Source organism: Fringilla coelebs (assembly GCF_963513975.1).
Source record: "Fringilla coelebs genome assembly, chromosome: 1".
In the NCBI taxonomy this organism is placed as follows: domain Eukaryota; kingdom Metazoa; phylum Chordata; class Aves; order Passeriformes; family Fringillidae; genus Fringilla; species Fringilla coelebs.
In genome coordinates, this window is record NC_140028.1 from 4,707,812 (window position 1) to 4,722,825 (window position 15,014).

Genomic DNA, 15,014 nt, shown 5'->3' on the forward strand with positions numbered 1-15,014 from the left:
CTTGCACTGGTTATGTGCTGAGGTTTTGTTGGAATTCTGAGCAAGAATCACCTGTGCATCTCTGCATGCATCTCTGTGTGTGTGTACCTGTATGAGCATTTTCAGTAAGAAATTTTCAGACCATTCCAGTCACAGAAGCAAAGGCTTGGGAATGCCAGAGAGAAGAGTCTGGGAGCAGCCATCGCCCTGGCTCTTGCTGAGCTCTGAGCTCCTGCAGCAGGGATCTGCTGCCTTGCAGAGAGACACACACAGCTTCCCTTGGACAGGGTTGTGAGGAGGCAGCAGAGCTCCTGCTGGCTCCCTGATCAGGATGAGAGCAGGACAGCCTGGCATGCTGCACCTGAAAGGTTGCTCATCCCTGCTCCACTAACACATCTGATTTTTAGTTACTGCATGGCAGACCTTTCTGATGGATGACATGGCAATCTGCTACAGGTTTATGTAAAAGGTTCCTTTCTTGGGCAAGAGATATTCAAACTCTGAAATTTACCTCAGGGCAAACAACATTTGTTGTGCTTGAGAATGTTCCTAAATAATTGTCTCTTGCCTGGTTTTATGAGGGATTTCTGCTGAATCTCAAGTCAGGGGAGGAGGGGAAGGAAATTCAGGGGCTGTGGTGTGACCTATGAAATCCTGGCTGTTGCGGCACTGAAGAGGATGAAAGTCCAAGATGATTTTCTGGTTCTTGATGGAGAGTGACTTTTAAAGACTGCTGATGGACTTTTTGAACTAATACATCTTGCTTTCATCCACAAACCTGCTTTTGAAATTTTGGCTTTTATGTTATTCTGTTTTGCATAGAGGAAATACTGGCCTGAATCTGATAAAATACATGGAACATATTTACTGATGTTTTCTGAAGTCACGCTGGTAAAACTTCAGCAATTATAATCGGTTGTGTGAAAGAGCAGCTTACAATAAAATATGTTTAGTATTTTTAATAAAGTCACTACCTATGTGCTGCTTAGTATTTTTGTAGGGTATTACATGGTAATATTTAAAATAATAAAATATATATATAATTTTACAGTTTGTAAGGAGTGTGTATTTCTCTGTTTTAGGGCATAATTCAGAAGATTGTGGACTGTCACAAAGTGAAGAACGTGGCCTGCTATGGGTTACGGCTCAGTCACCTGCAGTCTGAGGAAGTTCACTGGCTACACCTGGACATGGGGGTGTCCAATGTGAGAGAGAAATTTGAACTAGCCCACCCTCCAGAAGAATGGAAGTAAGAATATAAGTCTGTTCAATGTCAGTCATATAAGTCTTCCTGCCTTGTTGTAAAAAATATTCTGTGATTTGGTTTACTAAGAAATGTCTTTTTGTACTGTAATAGAGCTGGTGGAATGGGGGAAATAAACTCACCAAACTCCTCACTAAAAGCTGTCAGCAATGTTTTGTTTGCTTTTAGGGATTTTTGTTATTGTAAGGGTTTTCCTGCAAACTGAAGAGAAACCTGGGATTTAGAGGAAGCATAAAATAGGAACAGAAATTTCCTTGTCGTTTGTGCTGGAATCCGCAAGTTTTGTCATACTTAAGTTTTAGGACAAGAATGGTATTCCTAGTTGTGGCATAAGCACATGGCTGCAGTTTTAAAAGGATAAATCTTGTTATTTAAATAAAGCCAAAAGGATATTGCTAAATACTGGTTGTACTTATTTATAGACTGAGCAGGAGAAATGTGATTTGAAAAGAGTGAAATGCAGTCAAAAATAATTTTATCCCTCTGCTTTTGAAAAACATCTCAGTTGTTAAACTTCCTTATATTGAGACCCAGAGCAGTAAATGACATCTGCCTTTCCTCTGACTGTGATCTTCTTAAGTTATACCAGGAGCAATGAACAGTAGAAGGATAACTGCAGAATTTTGGGGTTTTTTCACAGCCTGGGCACATTTGCTGAGGTTTTTCATGATGCTGGTTAGTTGATTAAAAGAAGTGGCATAACCTAAGTTTCTTTAGCTTTTTAGGAGGGTAAGCTGGTGATACCCACTCAGGACAGGAAGGAAGGAAATTCTCTGCACTTTCCTAGTAGAAAGACAAGAGGAAACTTAAGTTTATTTGCAGAAGGACGCAGTAGTCTACTAGAGAAAATGTGGAGCTCAGAGTTTTAAAATACCAATAAACCAAATAGAGATTAAAGCAAGGGATAGATTACAGTGGTTACTTGCTCACTACAGGGATGTTGGGCATCTGTTTCTGTGGTTTATGTTCATAACCACAATTGTGCTGAAGTTGCTGGTTGTTTGAAAGGATGCACGTACCTTCTGCAGAAGTATTGTAAATAGTCTATACGTAATTTCTCACAAGTGGAGTTATTATATTCTATTGTCACATTTGGCAATATTCAGTTTGTAAATCCTCTTTAGGGTCCTGATTTTAACAAATTCCACAAATTCAAAGAAATTAGGGATATTTAAAAGCTGTGTTTCAGGAATGTTGCATATTCTATTTTATGCATGTTATATTTTATTGTTTCTGTGATCTACACAGGTATTGTCCCTCACAAGAAGTTTTTCATTGATAATATTGTGAAATCACACCTTAGAAAGGAGGAGATTGTTGAATCCTTTCTGTGATTAGTGGTGTTATCCCAGTGGTGGGTGAGATCTAATTTATGCTGTGGAAATTTGTTACCTAGTGTACCAGTGTCAATTCCGTTTTTATAAAGCCATGCAACTTGCATGGTACACATTCCAGAACACATTTAATTGGTTTTAAAAACAAAGTTAGACATTGTTTTGAAGCTTGTGTAAAGGAATTGTGTAAAATGCTCATGAAAGAGCTATGATAAGGTGTAAATTATTCAATACCTTTCCAAGTGTCATTTAGTATGTTATCAAATACATGCAGCCTGACATACCTTTTAAACCCAGAGAGATTTGCTGTGCATAATCAAAATGCTGCTGTCATATTTGTAATGCCAAAACACAAATTGTCTAAGATCATATGACAGTACTTGTAGAAATATTTAGATTACTAAAGGGGAAGTAGTCTTGGAATGGTTCTTAAATTAAAAGCTTCCTATAGTGTTAGTAAACCACTAAATACCTCATGTGATTATTTTGTTTTTATCATTCAAATTAAAGGTTTGTGTATTCACAGTGTTCAGAAATTACATCTTGGAATTCTTCTGGACTAATCCAGGTACTAGAAGTTGCATGAATTGTTAGTAGGTTGCACACAAAAGTTACCAGGATAAAATCCATCACCCAGCTGGGTGAGCCAGGGTTAGGAGGATGTGGGGCTCCTAAATCACAGATAACGCCAACCCTCATCATTGTGTGTGTAATACTGAGCCTTGAACAGCAGGCACAGCTGCTGTCCTTCATGTCTCTGACAAAACTGCTCTGTGCCAGAGCCCTGTTCCTTTTACTGGTGTTAGGAATATCAGGACACACAAAAGGAATCTCCAGAGGTTCACATAACAAGTTGTGTGTGTTGGAGCACCCTGTTCCTCACAGGGCAGACACCTCCTAGCTCCGTAGTTGGGGTTTGTAAACCAGGTGACATCTATGCTGTGCCTCTGACAGGTGGGAGACACCCCAGTGTTCAGCAGTCCTGGACTGTGAGTTTTGGTAGCTGTGATAAAAAAGCCTGGAACAGATACAAGGGCAGATCACCTGTGGGATGGTTTAATGAGTTGACCAAGTTAATATAACAGAACTGTCCCTCTCCTTGCTGCACTCTTGTCTTATCTCTTCTCTGGTTTCCAGTTATCCAGTCCTTTTCCCTTCTTTCTGTGAGCCTTAATACTTCTTTAAGCCTGCAGTGAGCTGATTGAATTCATTAAACTCATACAAGACTTCCCCTTTGTCTGCCCTTTTGGTTCTCATCTCTGTTCTGGTTACTTTTCTGTTGATGTGAACTGATTCAGAACCTGCTGCAGGCAAGGTTGGAATTGGCAAGATTATTTCTTTCAGTGGCACAAGTTATTAAGAGTTGGATCATCCTTTCTCTTTTGGCTCCACCAGCTGCCCTGGTAGTGCTTGTTACTGACAGGGAAGCTCCCAGAACTGCTCAGTGGTGTCCACTTTGCTGTGGATGGGGCACTTCACTGCACAGCTTGTGAGCTGTATTGATGCCCACCTTTGTGAGGTGTGTCAGTGCTTCTGAGCCCCAGTGGAGGGGCAGAGCAGAAGCAGAGTGGTGATCTTCCAGGAATAACTTATCAAACATAAGGGGAGCGATCATCAGCTAAGGTGCATGCTCTGAGACCTGGTTTGTGAGAAAGGGACATGTCATCCTTGTCAGTTGGCTGCATTTCAAAGCCAGTAATGTAGAGGATATTGAAAATTGAGCCCATCCTTGTGTTGGCCTTTGGAATTCAGCTCCTTCATTCCCACAGGCAGAGATGAGGTTATAAATAGCTAATGAAGGTCACCCACGGTCACTGTCCCAGCTGAGCTGCTTTGCCTTACCTGATTTTCTCACGACATCCTGTTGCAAGAAGCAGCACTTTCATGGCTGATCATTTAAGAAGACAAGTCCCTGTAAAGGAGAGAGATTGATTCTCCTTTGTTTGTTGGTTTGTTTTTTGGTTTTTATAATCTCAGAGACTAATGGCGTTCTGCATCTTAGAATCACAGAATCGTTTGGGCTGGAAGAGGCCTTAAGGTCATCAAGCCCTGCAGTTAACCCAACTCTGCCAAGGCCACTACTAAACTGTGTTCCCAAGTGCCACACACACATGTCCTTTAAATCCCTCCAGGGATGTGATGCACTTTCCTGAGCATCTTCCAATCTCTGACAGCCCATGAAGAAATTTCGTTCTGATAATTGAATATCCAATTTTCTGATCTGTAATTCAGTCTAAACCTCTCCTGGTGGAACTTGAGATGGTTTCCTCTCATCCTATCACTTGTTACTTAGGAGAAGAGCCTGACCCCCACCTAGCTGCATTCTTCCTGTCAGGGAGTTGTAAAGAGTGATAAGGTCTGCCCTGAGCCTCCTTTGCTTCCTCAGCTGCTTCTCACTGTATTTGTGCTGCAGGAGAGATTTAGGTTGGATCTTAGAAAAAAATTCTTAATGGAAAGGATTGTCAAGCACTGGAACAGCTGCCCAGGGAAGGAATGGAGTAACCATCCTTGAAAGTGTTGCAAAGAAAGTGTGGATTTGGCACTTGAAGACCCTGTTTAGTGGTGAACATGGTGGTGGTGCTGGGTTGATGGTTGGACTCAAAGATCTTAAAGGTATTTTCCAACTTTAATGATTCTGTCATTCTAAAATACCCTGGATTATAGAGCCCCTAAAAAGGAAGGAAGTCTTTTATACAAACTTGTTTTATTCCATGTCAGTCTCTGCAGTTGTGTAGATTTTAGTGGATTTGGCAGAATAAAAAATAGGAAAGGCTCTGCTTTTCTGGATAATGTGCTTCTGCTGCCTTCTCTCCCTGACACATAAACACCTGGAGGTACAATTTGACTGATACCTACATTTTAGTGAGTTACCAGTTATCTGCTGGGGATCATGAAATGTAAAGTCTGATCAGCAGTAGAAGGTGATTCTATGTTCCCTTACATATGAGAAAAATCTGTGAGAGTTAGTCTCAACTGTGACTTAGAGTCTTTTTTTGTTTATCTGTGTCTGTATCCTGTGTTTGGTTTGGTGTATGGTTTGGATTGAGAAGGACATTTAAGGATCACTGAGTCCAACCCCCTGCCATGGGCAGGGACACCTTCCACTATCCCAGGTTGCTCCAAGCCCCATCCAACCTGGCCTTGAACACTTCAGGGATGGGGCAGCCACAGCTTCTCTGTGCCAGGGCCTCACCATACTCAGAGTAAAACTTTTCTCCCTTGTATCCACTGTAAATCTACTCTCTGTCAGGTGTTCTCTGCCTCCTGCATTTCACTCTTTAATTTAACATGTTTTCTGTTCACAGGAATTATGAAATATGTTGCCATACTAAAGACATCATCCTAGTTTTGTATACAGTGTGTGTATTTGCAATTTCCAAATGTTTTCCTTGTTTTAATGGTTTCTCACAGGACAGTGTATTTTCAGTGAATTCTAAGTAAATAAGGAGATTGCAAGTTCTGCTTGCAGTGGAAACCTAAGCAGCACTTACCCCTAGTAAATTTTTAGCAAATCCCCATGTAAATCTTGATTGTAGGCAGCCAAATCGCTTGCTGAAAAGAAGTTCTTGTCCTGCTGAAACCAACTGATTGAAATGTAATATTTGCTCTTATCATGAGCAGATTGTTAAATATACTTACTTTGGGAAGTACTGTTAAGAGTGTGTGTTAGGATATGCTGTGTTGGCACAGCCCAAGGGATGGAGACATTCATTATCAGACTTTCACTGAAGGAATGTGTCAGAGGAGGAAGCAAACAGTCTGTGTCAAACACCATAGGCTGTTACCACAGGACAAGCAATAATACTAAACTTAGGGATTGAAAGCAGAAGTTTATGACAAGATATGTTACTAAATGTAGGGGCTGGAAGCAGAAGTTTAGGTTTGGGGAGTGATACAGATTTGGTGTAGGTCGTGGGCCAAGGCTCATTCTGAATTTCCCTGATTTCTTGTGTAGAATTACCTTAAAAAAGATGACTGTCAGGTTCAAAACTGTTTGGCTTTTGCATGTGTCTTGATGATGAATAAGGGAGCAGAGAACCTTTTAACAGAGAAATCCCTTCAAAACCTATGGAAAATCCAGGGGTGAATATTGGAGCATAGATCAGAGGAGGAGCAGAGTCCTGTTCCTTGCTCTGCTGTAGGATGTGGCTCCCTGGTGAGTGACACTGTTTGTCACTCCTGGAGCAGCAGGATCAGCGTTTTAAGTCCCTGCTTGTGAGAAGCAGAGATAAAAGCTGTTGCCAGGGGTCATGTCAGTGCTTCTGGCAGCTCATCTGTTGTCACCTAACTGGGGCCTCCCTTCCCATGGATCTGGAGCTTATCTGCTCCAAGTCTTGATCCTTCAGTCCTCTCTGAAGCTCTGAGAAGGCAGCAAGGCTCTAAGTTTGCTTCTGTTATAACGGTCCTTTGTAAACATCTCTGTGAAATGTCTGTTACACATAAATTCCAGTTTAGTTCTCTTGAGTGATCAAAAAGGAAGTTTTCCATTAGTTTTCTAAGCTTATTTTGAGTTTATTTATATTTTTAAGAGTGTTTTGAGGAAATCTTAATTTTAATTCTGCTCAACAGCCTCGTCTTCTTGCTTTCCAGATATGAATTGAGAATTCGGTATTTGCCAAAAGGATTTCTAAACCAGTTCACTGAGGACAAACCAACTCTAAATTTTTTCTATCAGCAGGTATGTTCAGTTCTTCAGCTTTGTCTTTGCTGATTTTGCTGAATTTAGAAAACTCTGGGTTTGTTTATGTGGGTAGCATATTACTACAGAAACAGAAAAATGGAAAAAACTTAAGGTTGCATATATAAAGCAGAAAGGGCACAAAGCCCATGATATCCTTCTGCTTGAGAGTGGTGAGGAATATGTTCCAAAACCAAGGTGATTCTGCAGGTAATAATTGTCCTAACTCAGACAAAATTGTCTGTTGTTCCACTGGCTTCTTACAGTTAATTCACACTGATTAAACTGATGAATTTCTTTATTTTTATTTTTAAGTTTAAGTAAGTGACAATTTCACTACAAACCATCAAATGCTTTTTCCACTCACATTCTTAGGTTATTTTCTTGGGTATAAAATCTCTTCTGGGTTTCTAAAACTGTGTAATAGTCAAAGTTTCTATAAATTGAACACTAAATTCTAATTTTATTCAGGTGAATTATTTTAATCTGCTTTTACACTGACAAGCTCACAATAAAACCTCCTGGGGGTGTTTTTAGGGGAGTCAGGACTAAAATGGTTACCCTAATTACAGCAAGCACAACTGTGCACACAACATTCTTGTCTTAGGTAAATTACTTTTAAATTTTTTTTACTGTGTGATTTTTATATTGATCTGTGATGAAGTTGACCTCTGAAAAGAAACTTCTCCTGTAGTGAAGTTCTTCTTTGGACTTCACATTCTAGTTTAAGTGATTTGTGTGATATGCCGGATTCAGCCTGAAATGCCTGAGTTTTGGTGGGTTTTTAGTGTAGTACTGCCAGGAGTTCTTGTACAACAAAATCATGTTCCTTTTTCCTTTAGCAGCAAGGAACTTCCTTCATACTGGCTTTAAACACAGGAGATTTGTGTTTGCCATGATGCAAAAGTGGGTGATGAGCTCCAAAATAATTCCCTGAACTTCATCATTTTCCTGTTCAACACCTGGCAGTCCTGCAGTGTCCTCTCATTTCTGCCTCAGGAAACTGTTTCTACAAAGGAAGGAGTTTGAAATGCCAGAGGAATATTTGTTAACTTCTAACTAAATTTGGAGAAATCATTACAAATGGGTACAAATGGCTCAGAATAGGTTTTGGAAGGTCATTGGGACTGATTGGCAGAGCTGACAGCTGCCTGTCTCTGACAGTGCCCTGAATCCCAGTGCTTTTATAAAATGAAAATCAGACCTTCTTGTCTCCTTGCTCTTCACACAATCCTATTTATTTTCTCTTCCCCTTTCTTTTTCACCTTATAGTGAGGTATTTCTGAATCCAGTTCTTTAAAAGTCACTGCTCTTTGTTTTGGGTGCTGTAAGGTATTTGGGTCTCTGTTGTCATGGAAATCAGGTGCAGAACTTTCCAGAACTGTCATTCTCTATCCATATTTCTGCTTTGCTCCATAAATTTCACTTGTCCTCTTGGATAAACTAGGACAATAACTTCTATGTGGTAAAGTGTTAAGGCAGCAGCAGTGACGTATGAAAAGAAGGCAAGAGAAGAATTTAAGCAGTAACACTGCATCATAAACCAGGCCTGCAGCAGAGAGGGGGGGGTAAAAAACCAGGGAAAGATGATTTTTCACATTCTGTTCCTATCTCAGTGTCATTCCTGCAACATTTTAACATCTTTTGCTTAACCACTGCTCTCAGTCAGATGCATCATGTTGTGTGTAGGCAAGAACAACAAAACGTACAGAATTCATACATGCATACATACATATCCTGAGCTTTCTGCACAGAGGCACTGTCAGAGATAAGGAGTGTAGAACCCAGTTAAAAAAATCTAAATATCTGACAGAAACAACGCCTCTGTTGTCAAATTGGCTTTTCTCAATGTAAAACTCAAAGACATTGCTGTCTTGTATGTTACAAATGAGTAAAAAAGATTTTTGTGAGGACCAGATGCCTGTGATTTTCTTGTCAGAATGAGACTGGGAACCTCTTTTTGCTAACTTGGTAATGTCCAAACACATTGTTTGTCTTACTAAAAATGTAAAGCAACAAATTTAAAAAGTTCATGGAGAAGGAGAAGAAACATGGTTACCTTTGTCACCCATGGAAATTGAAATTTTTAAGATTTTCTTGAATCTGAGTTGCAATCCCCTCAGTATTGTTGAAAAAGAAAGTTTAAATCCTCAAGTGATCTTCAACTTCTGGAAGAATACAGAGCATTTTGTAAAGATAACAAAATGTTACTTTAATCACTGTCAACAGGCAGGGTTTATTCATCCAGCTCACCCCAAGCACAATTACCAGGCTGTTAAACCCAAAGCTGGCACACGTTTGTGCCTGCACATGCATGACTGCTCCCATTCACTGCGGCCAGTGCACTGCCCTCTGCAAATCGCTGCATTTCAGCCTTCTCAGCTTGGGCCTGATATGTGAAATCACTATTTTCTCCTTGATTTTTGACTGCTTTAAGGATGCTGTGACCTTTCTTTGGTTTTTGAATATTCTTCATCTTCAAGAGTCTCAACCCAATCAAGAGCCTGTGCCCAGAAGTGTTGGTGGCTTGACGTGCTGCGGTCGTGGCGCTCGTTCTGCCATCTGCGGTGGGCGTGAGCTGCTCTTAATTGGGAGTGTAAAGCAGGGCACTTAATGAGACCTTTCATTCTGCAAGCTGTACAGCAAGGGATTAAAATTAGTGTGTGGGAGCAGGGGGAAACCACACAACTCGTTAATAACATCAGAATCAGTCCCACTAACGATGCCTCTTGTGCTCAGGCTGTGCCTCAGCTTTGAGGCCAGAGATGGGGAGAGGCTGATCTTTAGGTCATTCCCCTTCACTGGAGGAGCTGTGTGTTCCAGTCATGTCATTTCACATCCCATTTGAGAGCTCTGATCAACAAACTAATGTTGGAACTGTGCCTTTTTGTTTTGTTACTGCTCTCTTTGGCAGGTATCAGAGGTAGTGGGCGACAGGACTTGAGGGGTGTCCTCTCTTTTTTCAATCTGTGGAGCATTTAGGTGTGATTCTGCATGGACTGCATTACTCCCTTGGGCCCAACTGCTTGCAGTTTCAGCCAAATTAGGCAAATTGGATCCTACCCAGTGCTGTTGGAATTGTGAGGCTGAAGTATTCAAAAATCAGGAGAAGCCAGATTTATGGTTGTCTCCACAGTTGGCAGATGCTCACTGCGCAGGTTTTATGTGCCAGCCTTCAGTTGTGTCCTATGGTACTGAATACCCAAATGTGAACCAAAGTGAGCTCTAATCCCACCCACAAAACTTTGAAAGTGTAGTACAGAAAATAAAAATACTGTAAGTTATGATTTATCAAGAAGTGGCATCCTTTGTGTGTGTGTGTGTTCTGTTGACTGTTTTGTAAATCTCTAGTGAAGTTACCTTGTTTTTTGTAGGTTTTTTCCAGAGAATACAAACATAAAGGTACCAAAGGAGAATTTAAAAAAATGGATTTTGAGTAATGAAATAAGATTTCACCATTTCCCTATCCTTTTTGGGAGTATTTTCAGTTGCTCTAAATAAATGTTGGTGAAATTCCTAGTGAGTGCCTTCCTTTCCCTGTGTTCCAGTGACATGGCTGTTGGGAAGTGGAAATAAAGGGGACAGGCTCCTCTATTTTGCCTTAGTAGTCAGTGAGCAACGAAAGCCATATCTGAAATGAAGATAGAACACAGCTTTAAAAAACATTCATGTAATGAGAGTCAGACGTAAGCTACTTGAATTGCCTTCCTTTTATTGTGGGACAAGAGCCTGCACACATTTATCCTTGAATAACATGTTAGCCTGCAGTAATTGGAGATGGTTTATCCCTTGATGAAAAGGGAGTAAGCATCTGTATGGGGGGTGGGGGCAGCTCTTGGGCATCAGCTGTTCCATTGTTGCTGTCCTTGTGCTTCAAACAGAGACTTTAAAGTAACTTTTTGGGATTTTTTTTTAGATCCCAGTGAACAAGAAAAGGTTGTTTTTATCAGTGTTGAATTTTTATCTGTTGCCTTGTTTAGCCTGCAGTGTGGAACTAGCCTGGAAATGTTAATATATATATAATAAAGGAGACCACAGGACTGAACTGTGTTTTGAATTTGCTTTTTAAAATTACCCAAAGTTTGTGTAAGAAGAAATTGCAAGCAGGGGATGATCTCGAGTGAGGGCAGGTCACTGATGCCCTGAAAAAACTGATCGGAATTCTGTGCCTGAATTCTGAGGGCTCTGTGCCTCACCAGACAAGTACACTGCAGGTTCATTTTCATGAGAAAACTCTCCTTAAATAAGAAAAAAACCCCACTTTTTTTTATTTAAAAAAAGGCAAAAAACATCCTCTGAAAAAGTAGAGAAAAAGTTTTTTGTGGACAATTGGCACTTCTTTTCTCTGTCTCTGTAGTGCCTGTAAAGATTATGTTCACACTCAAAAGGTATTTCATTAAATGAAATATCTCTTTATATTGTGGCAGATAAATACATCATCCAAATTAAATTATTTTTATAACTCTGTCCCTGACATGTAGGAAATTTCAAGTCCAGGCAATTACTGTAATAACTTAATGATTAAAGTTTTATAAGGCTTAGGTGCATGAGATGTAATTTGAAATGCAGGCTGGGAATTAGACTCTTTAACCTAATTAAATAACAACATCCCTTACACCCTAATAAAAATAGGAGACCTAAAGCAAATGACTTTGACAGGAAAAGCTTTGAAGGAAATGAAGGACGTTGGGAGAAAAGCTGGCCTTGTTCCTGATGTTGGCAGCCTATTTAGAACAAAAAACCCTCAACAAAACAAAACAAAAAACACCCAAAACCCAGCAGATCTTTCATGAAGAGTTAAAGGCTGAGGCAACTGTGCCCTACAGGGAGGTGGCAATATAAGAATTGCAGCTGATTAAAAAGATACTAAATATTTTTTGATATAAATATAAATCAATCTGGACCTCTCCTGCCTGCTCTTTGCAGCTTGAAAAGACAATTAAAAGTGAGGTTTCCTTGGCAGGGGTAGGTTTCTGAATTTGCTGAATTTCACAGTATCCTGTAAAGTATTTATTTTCTCCTGTAAAAGTTGATTTACACCCTCCAAACTATGCTGGCATTCTTGTTTTAGGCTCTGCTGTTTGTATAGTTGTGGAGCTGCTTTGGCTACAAATTTTGTGCACCCAATGTCTTCTTTCCCTTAGTGCTGTGTGGTAGGAATGTGAAATTTCTTATTCCTTAACACCTCTAACTGGTCAGCCAAGCTCAGGCCAAAGGGAAAGGGTTGCTTTGATTTAAAATTTCCACCTGTCAGCCAGAGCAGTGAGAATCATCCTTTGTGGGCTTTTCTAAAATAGCTCATAATTCAGCCTGGTAGATTTAAAATTCTAGAGCCAGGTTTCCATGGACTGATGTGTGGAAATGTCTCTTTAGTAGTCTGGAACAAAAGGTGACTGCAATTAGCAGATTAGGTTGTTTATAACAACAAAAAGAAACCCACAGAAAAGTTGATTTATGTTGATGCTAGGACTCTCATGATCTGAAAATTCAAAACTGTGTGTTGGAAAGGAGAGGTTTGAAATGAGCTGGGAGCAAGGCTTGTTCAGTAGGTTGGTTCTGCATGGCTCCCAAGAGTCCAGTCCTACTTTGTGGCGGGGCTGCGAGGCAGCAGCGTCCCTTGCAGTGACATCTGGAGCTCAGCCCGCCTGGACAGACGGCACCATTTTTAGCTGCTCTGCCCCTAACAATGCCTTGTCACAAGTTGGTTTCCCTCCAGCCCATCTCTAATGCCCTTATTATTAACAGAGGAGCTTCCAAAATTAGTTAGAGATGTCAAAGATCACCCCTAGATAATATAGAGACTGTGACCTTGGGACACGAAGAGGAGGAGCAGCTGAGGGCAGATGGCAGATGAATGTTATCCTGATACTGGATCTGGGCTTTTAACTCCCCTAGATGAGGCCAAAGCCCTCATTTTCCCTACTATTGACTTATCTCCTATAGCAAATTTAATACTATCAGATGGGTAAATAGGGGTGGGAACACATATGTGTTTCCCTCCTGCGTGTATTTTAAAAACTATCATTATGATCATTAAGGTGGCTCCTAAAAGTACTGATGACATTAAAAGCAGACATTGGGCTTTTGTGCATATGGGGCTTCATTCAGAGCAGATGAGGCACAAATCTTGCAGGGTTAATGCTGCATCAGATTTCTGAGGCTGTAGTAGTGAGGGTTGGGACCCTGCTCTTCCAAGCTGATTTTGTAGTGATGAAAATTTGGTGTCCTACATAAAGCTGGAAGACCAGGATGGAGGAGCAGTTTGGTCCTTACAAATATCAGAATTTATGCTGGGTGACTGTTCCACATTAACCCCATCATGTGTCTGTCCTACAGTGATGCTGTGGTGTGTTTAACACTGCAAGGAGCAATACAGCTGAAAGCAGAGAATATCTGAGATAATTCTTTTTGGTGGGATACAGAAGAGTTGTGTCATGGACTGGGATGGAATTGTGTGTTGTACCTGCTGCAGGTGCAGTGCAGAGCAATGTTCTTCAGTTTGAATGGGAAATTGTGGGGAAAACAAATGAGCTGTATACTTGGATTTTTGTCTTGGTCACAACAGTGGTTGCTGAAGATCAGATTTTCCCAAGGATATATTGAGATATTCTGGTGTTTCATTACAGAAGCTGGAACTGGAAAACTGCAGGAATAATTTCTCTGGATTTTGGTGGGATGGATGTCACCAGAAGTGTTGTGTGTTGGTGTAAAACAGAGGTAGATCTTGGTTGAATTCTGTGGTGGCTGAGGGTGAACTATAACATATAAAACCTAACACCAAATTACCTTCCAGAGTTAGAAACTTGAATGTTTAAAAGCAGGTGCTAGAACACACCTGAGCTATAAATTACTCAGATAAATTACTGAGAATAAACAACTATTGCATATTCAGGACAATTAAGAGGCAGGTTGTATTTTTTTAATATAAATTTCACCAACTAAGTGGAAGTACATAATTTCCCAATATATAAAAGCATCAGCTAAAAATAAACATGTAGAACAAATGGATAAGGAAAAAATGATGTAATATAAATCTTTGTTTTCATGCTTCATTAAATGATTGTAATTACTGTTTGTGTTCTATGTACTGAATGGAATACAGAAGACATTTTCTTTGGTTGCTTATCTAAATATCTCATATGTTGGGATGATTTTTTTTGGGTATGGTCTTAACTCTTAAGTGGGAACTCAGTCAATGAAGGGTTGTTTAAATGCAGTGTTCAAAGAAGTGCAAATTTGGGAAAAAATAGAAATAAAAAAGGACTAAGTTGTGTAAGTAGGTCATAGAGATTGAAAGAAAAGCAAGAGAAATAGATTGCTTATTTTTAAACTGTCCTCCTAAAAAATTGGAGTTTATCCTGTGGGAAATTTCTTGGTAACATTAAGCTGGGAAAGCCAGTAATGGCTAATTATTGGTATTTGCCCTTTATGAGACACTATTTGATAGTACTGTTGCTAAAGAATTTCCACAGTATTTATGCTTGAAAATTCAATGTCAAGTTTGATAATTTATTAATAATTTATAAGGCTATAAACAGATTTAAACCTAAAAAATCTTTTAAAGACACAGTTTCTAATAGCTTTTTTTTTAAAAAATCCCTACACTGGAAACCATTTGCCAAGTTCAGAATTATTTTACTGTTGTTCTTAATAAAGAAATCTAAATCCAGCATGGTGTTTTTATGAGCTGCTTGTCAGCCTGGGTGAACCTTCTGAAATACTGCAGCTGCATAAAAAACTCATGTGCAGGAAAATGAAG

The 15,014-nt window shown here is 39.8% G+C and overlaps 1 protein-coding gene across 8 annotated transcripts in view; it reads left to right on the forward strand.

Annotated features, from left to right (window-relative positions):
• Positions 1-15,014, forward strand: part of PTK2 (protein tyrosine kinase 2) — a 189,561-nt gene that overhangs the window by 95,417 nt on the left and 79,130 nt on the right. For all 8 annotated transcript variants that reach the window (XM_084207209.1, XM_084207210.1, XM_084207202.1 and 5 more), the window contains 2 exons: positions 1,062-1,228; positions 7,168-7,255. In XM_084207209.1, coding sequence (XP_084063335.1) covers positions 1,062-1,228; positions 7,168-7,255 — 255 coding nt within the window. The remainder of the gene's footprint in view (positions 1-1,061; positions 1,229-7,167; positions 7,256-15,014) is intronic.